Source organism: Sciurus carolinensis, chromosome 8 (genome assembly GCF_902686445.1).
Source record: "Sciurus carolinensis chromosome 8, mSciCar1.2, whole genome shotgun sequence".
NCBI classification, from domain to species: Eukaryota; Metazoa; Chordata; class Mammalia; order Rodentia; family Sciuridae; genus Sciurus; species Sciurus carolinensis.
The window spans coordinates 145,952,318-145,969,069 of NC_062220.1; the positions used below are offsets into that span (position 1 = coordinate 145,952,318).

At 37.8% G+C, this 16,752-nt stretch overlaps 2 protein-coding genes across 4 annotated transcripts in view; one reads left to right on the top strand and one right to left on the bottom strand.

Moving 5' to 3' along the window:
• The window catches only part of Rad9b (RAD9 checkpoint clamp component B), a 30,997-nt gene extending 22,640 nt beyond the window's left edge, over window positions 1-8,357 (bottom strand). Inside the window, exons 1-4 of one of the 2 annotated variants that reach the window (XM_047560357.1) lie at window positions 8,172-8,357; window positions 5,586-5,656; window positions 3,819-3,968; window positions 3,496-3,610 (exon numbers count right to left, since the gene is read on the bottom strand). In XM_047560357.1, coding sequence (XP_047416313.1) covers window positions 3,496-3,610; window positions 3,819-3,968; window positions 5,586-5,656; window positions 8,172-8,208 — 373 coding nt within the window. In that variant the 5' untranslated portion in view covers window positions 8,209-8,357. The remainder of the gene's footprint in view (window positions 1-3,495; window positions 3,611-3,818; window positions 3,969-5,585; window positions 5,657-8,171) is intronic. The other variant, XM_047560359.1, reaches the window with a different exon arrangement.
• An 18-nt stretch (window positions 8,358-8,375) lies between these two features.
• Vps29 (VPS29 retromer complex component) lies at window positions 8,376-16,695 on the top strand. 2 transcript variants are annotated; one of them, XM_047560365.1, is made up of 5 exons: window positions 8,418-8,517; window positions 10,863-10,874; window positions 13,434-13,625; window positions 15,643-15,878; window positions 16,213-16,695. In XM_047560365.1, exons 1-5 carry the CDS (start codon window positions 8,515-8,517, stop codon window positions 16,328-16,330), a joined length of 561 nt encoding a protein of 186 aa, XP_047416321.1. In that variant the 5' UTR covers window positions 8,418-8,514; the 3' UTR covers window positions 16,331-16,695. The 2 variants fall into 2 exon arrangements, with proteins under 2 accessions (XP_047416322.1, XP_047416321.1); XM_047560366.1 differs by lacking the exon at window positions 10,863-10,874 and having other exon boundaries at window positions 8,376-8,517.
• The last annotated feature ends 57 nt before the right edge of the window (window positions 16,696-16,752 follow it).

Here is a 16,752-nt window from a genome sequence, read left to right on the forward strand (position 1 = left end):
ACCAGTGCGTCTGTCTGTGGGTAACTGATCTTATGCTGGAGTTCTCGCTACTCCAGAAGCTCAATTTAGAACTTACCTCAATGGGTCCAAAGAACTCTCAGAACCTGAAGCAGTACAGCTAATCACTGACCATTACGATAGAGATGTTACATACGTGGAGTTTGGAATTTCAGAGGTAACACCTTCAAAGATCTGGTAAATTATTCAAATGTTTTTTAAAATATCATTTTGAGTCATTAGCACACCTGGAGAGAACCCTTTGAGGGTCCAGCCCTTTGTGCTTCGTTGCAATAATATGCATGCATGAATCCGATTTTTATTTCCCCTCACTCTCTAATAGAGAAGCCCCTCTCTACTGGAGATGTATCTCCTTGAGTCAGGACGGAACTTACTCGCAGGGTGTTTGTATACAGCATGTCCTTTAGGAACATACTGATTAATTCTTAGCAACTCTGGGGGCAGGACAAAAGGAAATAGGAAGGATTGGTGATAGAAGTCTTCCTTTTTCTTTATTAGTAGATGCTAAGCAATGTAGGAAATCACTGTTCTGAATGTTGTTTATGGTTAGATTCAGACAAGGTAGTACATTTTGGTAGCTTGTGTTTTGTCCATTATTTTCTACCAATGAAAAGAGTCAAATTATTTTACCCTCAATTTCTTTCCAAATTCCATATCTATGTTTTTAGCAGCAGATTGGATATCTCTGCTCAGGTGACTTTTCTCAGCTAAACAATGTTCCTTCGCCAAGTTATTAATGTAAAGCTGCAAGCATAATTAGCTGAGCAGTACAGCGTTGGAGAGTACAACAACTTAACCCAGTTACTGCAGCAGCATCTGTGCCCTGCCCACTTCCTTCCTGTGCCATCCCTTCCCTAGTGTGCCACAGCCATGAGGGACCAACTTCTCTTTCAGCTCCAGGGATGAGCCCTCTCTAGCACAAACCAATCCATGTATTCTTTTCTTTTTTTTTTCTTTAATTTTTTTTTAGTTGTTAATGGACCTTTACTTTATTTGTTTATATGTGTTGCGGAGACTCAAACCCAGTGCCTCACATGTGCTAGTCAATCACTCTACCACTGAGCCAAATCTCAGCCCCCCAATTCATGTATTTTTACCCCCGAAGTAGAATGTGGTCCAGATGTGGCAGTAAACCAAGGCAGTTAGGGAACAGGATTCCCCTGGCTACCGGGCTCAGTTTAGGTTGGTTCAGTTGGAGAAAAGTCAAGCATTTATGTTCAATGGATGCACCAGATAAGGATTTCACTCACTCCTGAAGAAGACACATGTAGCCCCTACTTGTACTGGAAGTCACCTTATTGTTAGTTTAAAAGTGAAGCTCACTTCTGGATAAAAATCTATGAAGGAAAGTAGAGCTAAAAAATTAGGAGAAGCTGTAGCCTGGACTGAACCTTGCCTATGAACTAATTTCAAACTCCATGTGTCTGTGAGCCCAATATTCCTCTTTATTTTTAAGCCAGTTTGAATTAGATTATCTGGGCCTTTTTCTTTTTCTTTTTTCTCTTACTAAAGTATTCTAATTCATAAAACTACCCTACAAAAAATTATTAAAAATTAACCAATCACAAATATTTATTTGAAATTAATCAAGTCACTTGGTTATCTAAAATCTACTGGAGGTAAGGGAAGAGGATTGCTGTAATAACAGCAGTGACTAGTGAGTACTCCCTCTATGTCAGGCACTACGCTCTGGGTGTCATATATACGAGCTCACTTCAGCCTCACTGCAACCTGTAACACGAGGGTAGGCAAGATGATCTCCATTCTACAGAGAAGAAAACAAAGGTTCAGAGAGTTTGTGTGCTGCAAGAAGCTAATACGAAGTGGAACAGAATTCACACCCACAACTGTGGGATGCTGAGGCATGCTCTGTGTTGTAATCATGCTCTTTATATGATTCTGCTATTAGATGAACTAGAGTTCAAAGAAGGGAAAACAATGTCAAATCATTGGTATTTCTAAGGAAAAAAATTAGTGATTATAAATGTACACTGAAATTTAAATATGTTAAAATAAATGTAAGATAAACTTAAAAAATTATTATGACAGTAAGATAACCCTCCTTAAGACCATTCTATTACAAAAAAAGATTTGGACTAATATCACAAGTAGAGATTTGTGTGTGTGGAATTGAACCTGTGTGTTCTGCCTCTGAGCTACATCCCCATCCCCTTTAAAAATTTTTTTTTTTTTAATTTTGAGACAGGGTCTCATTCAATTACCCAGGTTGGCCTTGAACTTGTTATCCTCCTGCCTCAACCAAGTAACTGGGATTACAGGTGTGCACCATCATTCCCAGCAAGATGTTTTTAAAGCATAAAATTCCATCTGACAAAGATATAAAATAATTTGCTCTTGTCTTACCATGGAGGGGACAGAATTGGATTTCACGCTAGACATTGTGGCCTCCACGGTTCGTGCTCTGAATCAGAATGACATACATGTTAAGAAATGCAAAAGTCCTGTGTTTTGGTCAGCTTTTTTGCTGCTGTGACTAAATGACTCAACCATCACAACTGTAGAGAAGGAAGAGTTTATTTGAGGGTTCACGGTTTTACAGGTCTTAGTCCATAGAAGGCCAGCTCCATTCCTCGGGGCTCGAGGTGATGCTGAACATCACGGTGGAAGAGTGTGGCAGAGGGAAACGGTTCACATTGTGATCAGGAAGCAGAAAGAGACTCCACTCACCAGACACAAATATATACCCAAAGTCATACCCAATTCCCACCTCCTCCAACCACACCCACCACTCAATTAATAACTCAATTAACCCCTATCAGGGGATTAAATCGCTGATTGGATTAAGACTCTCACAACCCAATCTCTCCTCTGAACCTTCTTGCATTGTCTTGCACCTGAGCTTTTGAGGGACACCTCATATGTAAAACACAACATCCTTTGAATACAACATTTTAATACCCTGCTTGTAAGGCTGAAGTCAGGAATCTGAGTTTGGTGTAGCAGGAAGAATGAATGCAGGTTTTGACTCTCCAAGTGGGTGGGATTCAAATCCTAGCTGTGACTTATTTGTTCTGTGACCTTGGGTGTCCCTCAGCCCCAGCTAGGAAAATATCCTACTCCTAGACTACTTTCAATACCAGCAGGCATTGTTCTTTTCTGTTCTTAGCTAGGAGCATTTGTGGCTAAGTCAACATGAAGAAGGCATTTTATAGAATACTACTGAGCAACCAAATTTAGAATAACCAATTTAAATTCAAATAAACATTTTAAAATATTGGCTTGCATGTAGGCAAAGCTTGTGCCATTGGCAAGTCATAAAAAAGAAATAATTAATACCAATCATCTTACAATACTTCTACAGAGATAGGTAAGATAATACAACTTTCCTACTACACAACTACACGAATCCTAAGCAACAATGCTATGTGACATCTTGACAGAGACTCTGAATGCTCTAAACATGAATCATATTAAGAAGAAAACATAATATTTTAAAACACTTTGAACGACACCTACCATGTCTGCAGAAGAACTGAATAACTACTTTGCATTTATCAGATCTGGTGAATATTTTGCACTTTTCCACATTTCTTTCGAGGGAAGTCAGACATCTAAAGATGGGTAGAATTGACTGTAACACAAACACATTATACATATTAAGAACATACTTAATATGGTTGTTTGATCTGTTTCTTTAAAACTAACAAGTATGTATGTATATTCATAAATTAATAGAACTGTCCTGCATGCCATCTGAATTGCTAAGTATAAAATATGTTATATCCTACATAACAAATATTTCTTCAATACAAGAGAAAACCAGGGCCACTTATATTTACCTTCATTCCCAATTTGCAATTTAAATTCAATGGTCTATCGTCATCGTTCATTTTCATTGAGGTTGACCATTGATAATGTTGAAAAAACACAGGAGAGAACAGGACACATCCATATGCCGATCGAGAAGAATTCATGGATCTTAGAGCAAGCTGGGAAAAATGAGAGCGCTAGTTATGAGGAAACCAACTGTCTTTAAGTGATAGTTTAATATTTAAATTCAATTATGTTTAATATCCTAGTTAAATGTGATCAATTATAAGACTATAGAATGTTAAGTATGGACTGCACCAGTATATATTGAATTTGTATATGTTTATGCAAATATCTACATTAAATCCATACATGTTTTAAGCCTAAAATTGAAAATGCCCACTAACTTTAATGCATTAAGTGGCAGAAGGCAATATAAAAAGGAGTTATAGTAAACTGTTGGTCTCACAGGGAGACAACTATTACTCAGTTCTGGCTAACTAATTTCCATTTGTGAATGTAAGTCCAAAATTGTCAGGTCTTTTTATTTTATTTATCCATTTGCAATACAACTCCAGTCCCAGGTCTTTCAAATTTTTAAGAGAAGCAGGAAATTCAGATTTTTATGTGAACTCTCCCAATTTTTAAACGTTAGAAATAATTTCAATTTGGGAGGGAGTGTGCTGGGAATTGAACCCAGTGCCTTGTGGATGAAAAGTATGCATTCTACCACCGAGCTGCATCTCCAGCCCCTCAATAGAAAAAACAACAACAAAAAAAACCATAGTGCAGTTTCCATAAAACATTTCTACAGGCCACATCGTCTCTTGTCTACCACTTTATGACTTGTGATTTTAATAAATTATGTTTATCTGCATGATTTTCAAATTTCCTATGCTCTAAGTATATTGAGACATAGAAACTAAAGATAAACAATTAAAAAGATAACTGCAATTTCTGAATTCCCTGGTTACCACTCAATCTGAACTGGAATCTTTAAACATTTCTTTCTGCATGATCTATTACTTAACCTTTTTATTTTTTTTACCAGGGAAAAACCTAAATAAACTCTCCAGCTCTCTTGCTCTTAGCTGACTTTAAAAAATCACTGATTTTGGAGATCACAGAGTTGGAAATAAGTTATTAGTTTCCCATTAATTAGCTTTGGGGTAGATAGCAACTCTGACATGCAGGTTATGATGATAGGTTGTATAGGTTACTTTTTGGGGACTTGGCAGTCACTTTTGCTGAAAACACTGGCTCTTCACTTGAGCCTGCACATGTCCAGTGGGTGATTGGAACAGGATGAAAAGACTTGGCCTCTCTGTCTTCATATTGTGTCTGTTTCCTTTGCTGCCTTAACCTTGGGTCAGGTTTTTACTCAGCTCTGCACGTAGACATGTTGGTCACTTGAGAAATGTTTTGCCCAAAACTATGATGCAGGGTTAACTACACTTGTTTAGACTCTCTCCTCCCACTTCACGGCTAAAGACACCTACCAGCCACCATTACCAGAAACACCATGACTGGAGTGAAAAGAGGTGACACCCAAGTTCCTGGAAGATCTCCACCTATTCCCAGAAAAGATATGAATGTTCTTCCTTTTATTAGCCTCTCTCTCCCTCACTATTCTTGCCCTACATCTGTGACCCCTGGAGCCCCTGAAGTCGAGAAGTTGATCTGCCAGCAGAGCTCCCTCTTCCTCATGGTTCGCCATTCAGTAAAGCCTTTCTCCCCAACTCGTTCCTGGGATATTGGTTTTTCTGTGGGATGAGCTTCGCTTGGGTAACACTTACACCTTTTTCAGATGGGTCTAGCCACAGCTCGTCACTCACTCGGGATAAAGCCTGGATTGCTTTCCCAAATACTACAGAGAAAAAGAAAGGCACTGTTTACATTCTTCCCCTCTAACAATAAAAACAAACCATAGGGCCACTTCATCAACCAGAGGACTCAAGATAAGTTCATAAGGATCAGTGGAATCAACTGAACAGTTTGTTCTTGCAGGTCAGATTCTTTAACAGATTCTTCAGTTGAACAATTCGTCCCTGTCCTGTGGGTCGAATTCCTGGAGAGGGAAATAGGGGCTTTTGTTTTTATAGCTAGTACTCATCAACCAACTCTTGTCATATGGAAATAGTTGGCAATAATCCTACCCGAACTTTGTTGCCTATTTCGCAACACATGGTTCAGCCTGGTTCTAATGCATGGACTTTTCCTTGCTTTTCCCTGGTTTCCAATATGCTCAAGTTAGCCATAATGACCTCAGCTTGTTTCATGTCAAGTCCTATTGAAACAAATATAAATCAAAGTGCAAAGATGGTGAAAGGAGTTCATTGCAACATGTTAGACTCATCTTTGGCTGAATTTTTGTGGTATCATTGACCTGGAAAAAATGCTTTTGAATTCCTTTTCCTGCATATATTGGAAGAACTTCCTCAACAAATATAGGATATTTTGACTTTTGGTTTTTGCATGTTTTATACAAATATCTAGGAACAAATTCTTCAATTGAGAGATAAATTGTTCAATTGATCCATACAGCATTTTATAGACTAATGATACATTGCTTTAAGAAATACAGTATAATACCTTTGACAAAATGACATCACATAGTAAGAGCTCAATAAATTTGCAGAATGCATGTATGATATAAAATTCAATGAAATTCTTTCTTCCATATGTCTGCAGTGTTGAGTGGAGTTATTGGAGCAAGGAAATTTCCATTCTGCATTTTTCAACTTGGTTTAAATAAGCATATTTGCAGAAAATATGGAAAAAGGGTGTGAAGAGGATGATTTTAAATGCTTATAATAACTGCACAAGGGTCATGTCAAAATGCATCATGAGAGAGAAATTAAGACTATTCATGATGTAGCTCTGCTTGAGGGTAACATGGAAGGTACCAGATTTTAGCACTGAAGATGTCAGACTTTCCCATCAAACGCACTTATGTGCCCTGTCAAAAAGAGAGGCTAGGGCTGGATGAAATATTGGTCTTGTTTGGGATAATACTATTAATGTTCTTATGAATTATGAATAAGTAAAAACCATGCAAATAGATATGGGAAACTATGCTACAATACAAATGGATGGACCTATCGATCTACCGAAGAGTATAAAAGAGGAATAACAATCCCAGAATTCAGATTGCAATGCTTGAGAATCACAAGCATGCAGACTAAGAAAGATGGGATAACCTAAATAAATAAATAAATAAATAATTTTAAAAGTTAGAGGCATTTGTTCCTTCACATTTGCTTTCTCCTGGACTGCCTAATGCAGACCTTTCATTCACCCAGTGAATATTTATCGAGTACCAACTTGACTCCAAATACAACCCAATGCACAATGTACAGTAATGAACAAGTTCCTGCCCTCATCGAATTTACAGTCTAGGAGGGAAAGCAAGACTAAACAATCACAGAACATTGCTTATTGATAAATAGGGTCCACACTGCTAAAGACGGCTTCCTAGTATTCTGGGAACAAGTAATAGTGGGGGGACTTGTACTTCCCTTTCCTGCTTTCCTGCTCTTTAACATTTTCCCTATATTTATCCTCAACACAAATAAAGCAAGTCACAACACAAGATACTTTTCAATGACCACTTTAGGTTACAATTTATAGAAAGTCACTGTTTTTCTAAATGCTTTCTGGATTAACTTTCATTTTAAAAGGGCCTTTTAACAATAAAGAACAGTTCCCATACATTCCTTTTTGTTGTGGGCACTTTACGTTCATTTCCATTTCATGCCTACAAAAAAACCCTATTAAGGAAAGTGCTATCGTTACCATCCTACAGATGAGAAAACTGAGCCCCAAGGTGAGTTTGTGGTTTGTCTGAGGTCACACTTTTAAAAATCGTAGAATCTGCTGGGCGCTGGAATCCCAGGGCTGAGGCAGGAGGATCGCAAGTTCAAAGTCAACCCCAGTAACTTAGAGGCCCTAAGCATCTCAGTGAGACCCTGTCTCTAAATAAAAAAATAAAAGGGCTGGGGACGTGGCTCAGTGGTTAAGCGCCCGAGTTCAATCCCCAGTGCCAAAATTTTTTTTAAAAAACGTAGAATCTGTGAAAAAAATCAGGCTTACTTTTTCTGGGCACAAAAATATCACTTTGTCCACACATTTTTCTCCCCACTCCTCCCCGTACGGTCCACGCACGCTGCCCACACTGAATACTAAGCCTAAGTGGAGAGGGTCCTTCACCCTCCTGTCAGAAGCTAGCAGGGCCCTCATGGGGTCAGGCAGTGGCGAGACTTAACCCTCGCGCATAAAGGCAACGGGGAAGAACAAGGCGACAGCTGGAGACACGTCGCTGGCTTTGTAGACTTTTCCTCTTCTACACAGGGAGGCAAGGGAGGCAAGAAAGGCTGCCCCACCTTTCACCTGACTGCCATTCATCTCGCACTTCAGCATGGCTGCGGTCGGTAAAATGCAGGGTTGGAAGGCGCACGTTAGCCCGCTGGCCCCGAGTGCCCGGATGTTGCCCGCGTTTTTTTTCGAAGATATGCAGCCTCAATTCCTCCCGCTCTCTCCCCGCCTCCACTAATTCCCAAAACGCAGGTTCGCTTTCCGGCGGGGAAAGGACTGTGCGGGCCCCCGTAGGGCGGTCTCCGGCCCACCTCGTTTTTCATTGGTTGAGGGGAAAGTGGGCGGGCCACCGAGGAGCCTGAGGAAGAGGGCGGCTGCTGTTGTGGTGACTGAGCGGAGCCTGGTGACAGGATGGTGAGGACCGCCGCTGGCGACCGAGGCCTGGCTCTCGGCCGGGGTGCTGCGTCGTTGGGAGTCGCGGGGAGTCTCAGGGCGAGGGCGTGGGCCCTCCGGAGGCGTTGGCGGGCGCGGCCGAGGCGCCGGCCTGGGGAAGGCCCCGGAGGAGGGCTCGGGAAGGAAGGGAGCGGCCACCTCTGGGTGCGGGCAACCCTGGCCTCGCGGCCTCGCCCCCTCGCCCCAGGGCGCAGAGGTGTCCGTGGGTGACGGGCCTCCTGTCACGAGTTCCGCATGCTGCAGTGCGCCGGACCTCCAGCGTCCCGAGGAAGGGTCGCGGTGCCGCTGCGCTTCCAGACGCTGCCCTACTCCTTTCCAGCAAAAAGCACCTCCCGCTGGTTGGGGTGCGCCGGTTGCCACCCCAGGGGGCGAAAGCCGGCCCCTCGGTGCCGAACGGGAAGTCGCGGCTGATCTCACTGCCCGTTTAAGTTGGCCACCGAGGCCCAGGGAGCGAGAGCCCGGGAAGGCAGCGCCTGGCGCTTCCAGCTGGCACTGCTGGTTTCCGCAGGCTGCTGCGCCTCTCCAGGGCAGGATCCCTTAGTGGTGTGGGAGCTCCGTGACTTATTTGGAAACTTTTGTGAACGTGTGCGTTTTTTGTTTTTTGTTTTTTGGTTTTTTGGGGGGAGCGGGGGGGAGAGCCAGTGTTGGCGCCAAGGGGTATTTTGGAGAGCTTTACCTCTATTCATCCATTAGTCCCCAGCCAACTTCCGGCTGTCACCCCCTCATCCCCAATAGTACCCAACTACAGGGGCTGGGACTGGGGCTCAGTGGTAGAGCGCTTGCCTAGCACCTGTGAGGCACTGGGTTCAGTTCTCAGCACCACATTAAAACAAAACAAAACAAAACAAAGATCATGTCCATCTACAACTAAAAAAATTAGAATAGAAAAATAACCAGCTACATAAAAACTAGGGAACTGCTGCTGGAGAGGGTTCATAGTTGTAATCAGATTTTCTAAGGTGTCCTTAGCCCTCTAAAAAGTCAGCTGTTGCCAGAAGAGCTCTGATATTCTTGGTGTTTGTGTTGGGAGAGTTTAACTGGAGGAAATTTTCTCTGATCATTGCATTTTTAATAGTTACTATTCTATAACGAAAATTACCCTTCAAAAGATGGCTTATAAACGTGACAGTCTTAAGATTTGCATTGTATAGTTGTTTCTTTAAAGGCTTTAATCCTGGCCTGGTGTGGCAATGCATGCCTGTAATCCCAGGGGGTTTGATCGCAAGTTCCAGCCCAGCCTTGACAATTTAGATAGACCCTGTCTCAAAATGAATAATAAAAAGGGCCAAATGTGTAGCTCGGTAGTGGGGGGCCCCTGGGTTCAGTCTTCAATATCAAAAATATGTAATAATATTATGGTTATTAACAAAGGCTCTAATCCCATTTTTGACTTTTTACTTCTACACAGACTCCAGTTTATGGTATGTTGAGACATTTATCCAAGGGAGAAGAAATAATTTCCTGCTATGATTCCAAATTCATGTTTCTGAAGTTGTTTTGAAAGGTGAACAGTTTTTTAGGGTAGTTGGACTGGAACATCACTTTTCATACGAAAAAGAAAGAACTAGACAAAATTTAGCATCAGCTAATTCTTTTATGAGTAAAAGCATTTTATTTGGCAAAGGATTTAGAGGCATTCAGCACTGCATAGTGTTCAGAATCTGTGGACAGCAAATTTAGATACCGGGCAGGTCCAATTTTAACTGGATTAATGTGTCTTTTTATTATCATTGTTGACATTTTCATCACTTGATAAGGTATTCATGGTATTGTATTACATCTTCTATAAAAAAAAATAACAGCTGCAGCATAGTTTTTCACTACTAAAACTTTGAACATGAGAGAATTAAAAGCAATATGCCTGAGGGATAATTAGAGCCCAAGAATCCAGAAAAGGTTAACCTGTAAGCTATTACCAATGAATTTCCAAATTGTTTTCTAAAAATTAATAATTTTATATAATCTTTTAAATTCTAAATAGAAGAGAAACAAAAGGGATGGGAGTCAATGTGAAGAATAAGATTAAGTAGAAAAGTAGAAAAAACTGACAAGGCAATTGTATAAAAAAGCATTTGTGTCATGTATTAAAGTACAGCAGATGTTTCTTTGGATATTATTTTAAGCACAGCTGATTTTTAACATTTTCTTTCTTAACACTCAGAAACCATTAACAATTTTTGCATATTCATTTGGTGTGGGTTTTTTTTTATTTGTTTCCTTTTGTTGCTTTCTTTTAACATTAGTCATGTTTCACCCTTTTTTTTTTTCATCCCCCTGTCTGCAATCAACTTCTTCATTCCACTAAGGCTGGGCACAGAGTAAGTTTCTTCTCTTAGCTCCTACTAACAATGGTGGTTGGGTGGCTGATTACTGACTGGGTTTCTCACCCTTTTAAGGTCTGTCAAATAGGATCAAATTCCCATGCTTTGTTTGGGTTGTTTCTTTATATGAATTTAACAAGACTGCCATTTTCAAGATCTTTTGCTGTCTTAAAGGACTCTATAATCTGTGTCTAACCTAATTTGTCAAAGTATGGAATATTGGCAAGGACACTCTTAAACGTATGTTATATGACACTCTTTCCCTTATAACTTTGTCATCAGCAGGAAAGCAGAGGATTCTGCCCCAGTAAGGATCCTTAATTAATCTGAAATAATTTCAGTGTGGTCCTTCATACAGTTATAGCTTTAGACTTAATAGTCTTGGGTATACAAAGGGGATAATGCATAGTGCTTTGTTGAATTTAGGTTGTCAGTCATAAAATACCATGATTTGTGTTCTTTCTAGTACATTCTGATTGAATGGTTCATTCATTATTAGTCCCAAACATGTTCAACCTCTAATAGACATGTACCCTGTTATCAATTTGGCATTATTTTTAAATATAGAAATCTATTTTTTATCTTTTTCTCAAATGCCAACTTCCATATTAATTAAGTACTTCAATCCATATCTGAAAGGATTCCACTTTAAAATGAAGATTGTTCTATATCAAGGTGGTTTTATATTGATTACCAATGAGAGTAGAAACTTTATAATGTTTTTTAATTCTACATATTTCATGTCCACTAAGATCTCCATTGAAACAATACAGGTCATTGCACAATTGAAACTATATTTATAAACTATAAAATGATATTTATAAACTATAAAGAAGAAACATATTTAACAATTTCTCCTAAATTGTGCTAATTTTGTAACCTCATGTTACTTCATTTACCCTGTGTCCTGATAACAGTTCCTTTCCTTTGTAGTCATTTTTATTTTTGTTACCAGATGAATCAAACTTGTTTTAGTAATCATTTTAATTTCACACATTTTGTTTTTTGATTAAGTTCAATTTTCAAAGTCTGTGGTGGCAAAACTATTTTGTTTTATCATTTCAGATGTTTAATATTTTCTTTGTTAATATGAAGGAATAGTCATGCTTTTAAAAAGTTGAGGATATTGACCAAATTGTTATATCATGTACATGTATACACATAACAAATAATCCCACTATTACATATAATTATAATATACAAATTAAAAAATATGGAAAAAAAAGGCAGAGAAAAAGCATGTACATTTATGAGGATGTCTGTAAGGGAAAATATCCTGTAGAGAATGGAGGTACTTAAATTAAAAACATGAAAAAATTGGTTTTGTTGATTTTTGGAGGACAAATTTCATAATTATTATTATTGCTTTTTTTTTTTTAACTGGGGGTTTAACTGAGGGGCTCTCTACTACTGAGCTACATCTCCAGCCCTTTTTTAAATGTTATTTTGAGACAGGGTCTCACTAAGTTGCCAAGGCTGGCCTCAAATTTGGATTCCTCCTACTTCGACCCTCAACCTCTCAAATAGCAAGATTACAGGCATGTGCCACCATGCCAACTGAGGACATAAATTATTTTTAAATGATCTTTTAAACAATATTCTGTTAAATGATTAAAGTAATGTTATTTGTCAAATCTTGAAATTTTTCAGAATTGGGGTTTTTTATTCTTTTATATTTCAGAGCAAAATATACTTTTGTCATCTGAGATTATGTTGCAACTCTAAACTACCTCCTCCTAAATTCATCACTTATTTAACTGACTTCCCTTTTTTTGTTTTAATCCTCTAATGCATATGAAAGATTGTGAAAATGTTATTTTTTTTTAAGTTTGGGAACTATACTGACAGTACATAGGCACTTTAGGTAGTAACATGACAGTGAGCGTTTCTAATGAAAATGAAGATATCAAAGATTATAATTCAAAAACACATCTTTATTTAAACTCTGAAACATAGGCTGTTTTCGTACCTCTGTAATGCATAGCTAATAGTTTGAATTAACAAAAATGGCAAATTTTGGCTTCTGTTCTCCAGAGTGCCAACCTAGTATGCATCGATTACAGAATTAACTTCTTTTCTCTCTCATTAAATTTTTAATAATCCCCTTTAATAATGCTTCCAGAATTAAGATATAGATTTTACATTACAACTGCAGAAATATGAATTACCCTATCAATCTTTAAAATGCCAAATTCCATAGGGTCCAATATTATATATTTCATTTTGTGATTTTGTTTCATTCAGCATAATTTATAGATCTCTAAGTGAGTCACTTTAGAATGCTTGATTTTATTCTTTGTGGGTAGAATGATTACCTGTATTGTTATGCACAACTGTTTATGACCAAAATAAAACAAGATTGATTTAGAACAGAGTATATCACCATACAATTATGTGTTTTTATTTAAATGGCCATGATAGGAACTATATATGAATAACTTCTGTTGTGTTCTGGAATCTCTGATAAGTTTAATTGAAAAGTGTCATTGAGGGAGAATGTCTTGTTTTGACATCATGTTTAATATTATCCTTTATCTCATCTTGATACTTTTAAAGTTGGTGTTGGTATTAGGAGATCTGCACATCCCACACCGATGCAACAGTTTGCCTGCTAAATTCAAAAAACTCCTGGTACCAGGAAAGATTCAGCACATTCTCTGCACTGGAAACCTTTGCACCAAGGAGAGTTATGACTATCTCAAGACTCTGGCTGGTGATGTTCATATTGTGAGAGGAGACTTTGATGAGGTGATGTATATGCCTTTCCTTCCCAAATACTTCCCTTTCTTAATTTTTACTTAACACAGCCTTTTCCTTCAGACTAGGGTTTCTTTATTGCTAAGGTCTTTTTCTCTTATCTTTTTCAAAAATTTCCAACTAATTAAGTATGATTTATCTAAAATGCTTAGGACCAGGAGTGTTTGGATTTCAGGTTTGTTTTGAAATTTGGAATATTTCTATATGCATGATGAGATACTTTGGGGATGTGAACCAAATCTAGACATGAAGTTCACTTGTGTTTCATTGAGATACACCTTACACACATAGCCTAAAGGCAATTTATACAATGTTTTTAGTGTGCATTTTCAGGAAAGCCTAACATGTGGCATGAGGTGTAAGTGCTTCAATCTGTGGCATTGTGTGGATCACTCAAAAAGTTTCAGATTTTGGAGCATTTCATAATTTGGATTTTCAGATTAGGGGAGCTCAAACCACACTACACTGATGTAGACTACCCCTTAAACATATCAAAAACTTGTTCTTACTAAATAAATTGACTTTGTTACTTTTTGTGTGTGTGTGTGGTGCTGGGGATTGAACCCAGGGCCTTATGCTTGTGAGGCAAGCACTCTATCTACTGAGCTATATCCTCAACCCATCATTTAGTTTCTTTTTTGTTGCTATGCATTTACCACCACCACCTCTAACCTATTCTAAGCCATCACATCACTTTCCTTTGTTCTGCTTTCCTCATTCTATCCTTCCTTCTTCCTTTTGTTCTCCAAGTAGCAACAAGAGTGACCCTTTTTTTTTTTTTTTTTTTTTTTTTTTAAGTAAAATAAGATCCCACCACTACTCTACTGACAAGGAATGGCTGTAAGGCATAAGGGAATTAAAATGAAATGAGAGAAATGTTCTGTATCTTGAATGTGGTGGTGCTACACAGCTATGCATTTGTTAAAACCCAATGAATTTAAAAAAACAAACATTGAATTGTACATCCGAAAGGGTGATTTTACTGTATGTAAATTATACCTTAATAAATCTAACTTTAAAGAAAAAGTTCTAAAGTTTCAACTTCGCCCATTAGTTAATGAGATTTTTGGCAGATTACATCTCCTTTTGACCCTTGGTAAATATGATTAGAATAGATAATTTTTATACCCCTACTAGTGCTAACTTTATATGATTTAGAATGGCAAACCTGATTCTAGGATAAAAATTTTTATTTTGGTTTTCTGGGAATCTAAGCTTTTTCATAAATTATCTAACTTGGTTGGTATTCTTTAACAGGGTTCTTTTATACCAAACTGAATGTATATAGTGTACTCTATTTTTCTTTCTTTCTTTTTTTTTTTTTTTAGTGGTTTTAAAGTAGTTTGGAAAACTATAGGTAGTATAAAAGTCAAAGTCCAGGGAGATTACAAGGGAAGAGACAAACTTCTTGTTTATTAGACTATAGATCTGGTTAATTAAATATATACTAGGGTTTCTATTTGTTAAAGAAAGTCTAATTAGCAAGAATTAATTTTTTTTTCTAATTTGCTAAATTCACAAACCCTGGTGCCATGCTACTAGAATTTGGATCTTAGCCTCTTACTGGCATGTAACCTTGGGCAAGTTATTTTAACCTATTTGATCTTCAGTTTCCTCATCCTTAAAAGTTTGAATATTAATACAGTAATTTTTTTAAAAACATCAGTATCTCTAAAATATATGTTTTTGCCATGTGTTTTACACACACCTATAATCCCAGTGACTCAGGAAGGTGAAGCAGGAGGATCACAAGTTCAAGGCCAGCCTCAGCAACTTAAGCAAAAACCTGTCTCAAAGTAAAAAATGACTAGGGGGCTGGGGATATAGCTCAGTTGGTAGAGTGCTAGCCTTGCAAGCACAAGGCCCTGGGTTCAATCCCCAGCACTGCAAAAAAAAAAAAAAAAAGAGACTGGGGATGTAGCTCAGTGGTAGAGCACCCCTGGATTCTATCCCCAGTACCAAAAAATAAAATAAAGTACGTTTTCTTTATATCTTTTTCCTATATTAGAATCTGAATTATCCAGAACAGAAAGTCGTGACTGTGGGACAGTTCAAAATTGGTCTGATCCATGGACATCAAGTCATTCCGTGGGGAGATATGGCCAGCTTAGCCCTGTTGCAGAGACAGTTTGATGTGGACATTCTTATCTCAGGACACACACACAAATTTGAAGCATTTGAGCATGAAAATAAATTCTACATTAACCCAGGTTCTGCCACTGGCGCATACAATGCCTTGGAAACGTAAGTAGTATACAATTTAGAAATTTGGGGGCTTTCATAAAGTTAATGATTGTGTGTTTGACATTTCATTAAAGAAATGTAACCTTTTAAATAAGTGTGTCCTTTTTGGCAATCTTCTTTTTTTTTTTTTTGGTCCAACAATTTTTTATTCAAACTTTTTTTTTTTTTTTTAGTATAATCTTTTTTTTTTTTTTTTGGCAATCTTCTTTTGGTAATTGTTCTTTTGAATGTGGAAGTAATAATCAGATTTTTCCTTGAGTTCAAATTGTTATCTTAAATTGAAATTTATAATGCTGCTTCTCTTTAGTACAACATACTTTTTTTTTTCTTTCAGAAATATTATTCCTTCATTTGTGTTGATGGATATCCAGGCTTCTACAGTGGTCACTTACGTCTATCAGCTAATTGGAGATGATGTGAAAGTAGAACGAATTGAATACAAAAAGTCGTAAAGCCATATCTGTTCATGATTTTGTGGATTTTTTTTTCCTTTGTTTGAATCAAGTAATTAAATGTTTAAGAGCCACACAGTTGTATTACTTCCATAATATTTTGCAGTAAGATATGTCTTCTCTGTTAATACGTAAGTGCTCTAAGCTTGTAAACTCTAAGGATATATTTGCAATATATGGTTTCTATGAAAAAAAAGTCCAGGACACAGTACATGGTTGTGTGTTAAGAAAAACTTACCCTTGAAAATACCTTCAAAGTTGGTATTTGGACTTTATTGCAAAGGTAGTGCATGAAGAGAAATAACTTAGACTTTCTGTATACATTTTTCTCTTCTCCAGTAATAAATGTTTACCTTTCATTTACACTTTCTTGCTAATCTGCACTTAATTAAAAAAAAATAAAAATGAGAGGCCAAATGAAA

Coding starts and splice junctions, on each gene's coding strand:
- Vps29 (XM_047560365.1), top strand. Junction 13,626..15,642: donor TGAGAGGAGACTTTGATGAG/GTGATGTATATG, acceptor TTCCTATATTAG/AATCTGAATTATCCAGAACA. Junction 15,879..16,212: donor GCATACAATGCCTTGGAAAC/GTAAGTAGTATA, acceptor TTTTTCTTTCAG/AAATATTATTCCTTCATTTG.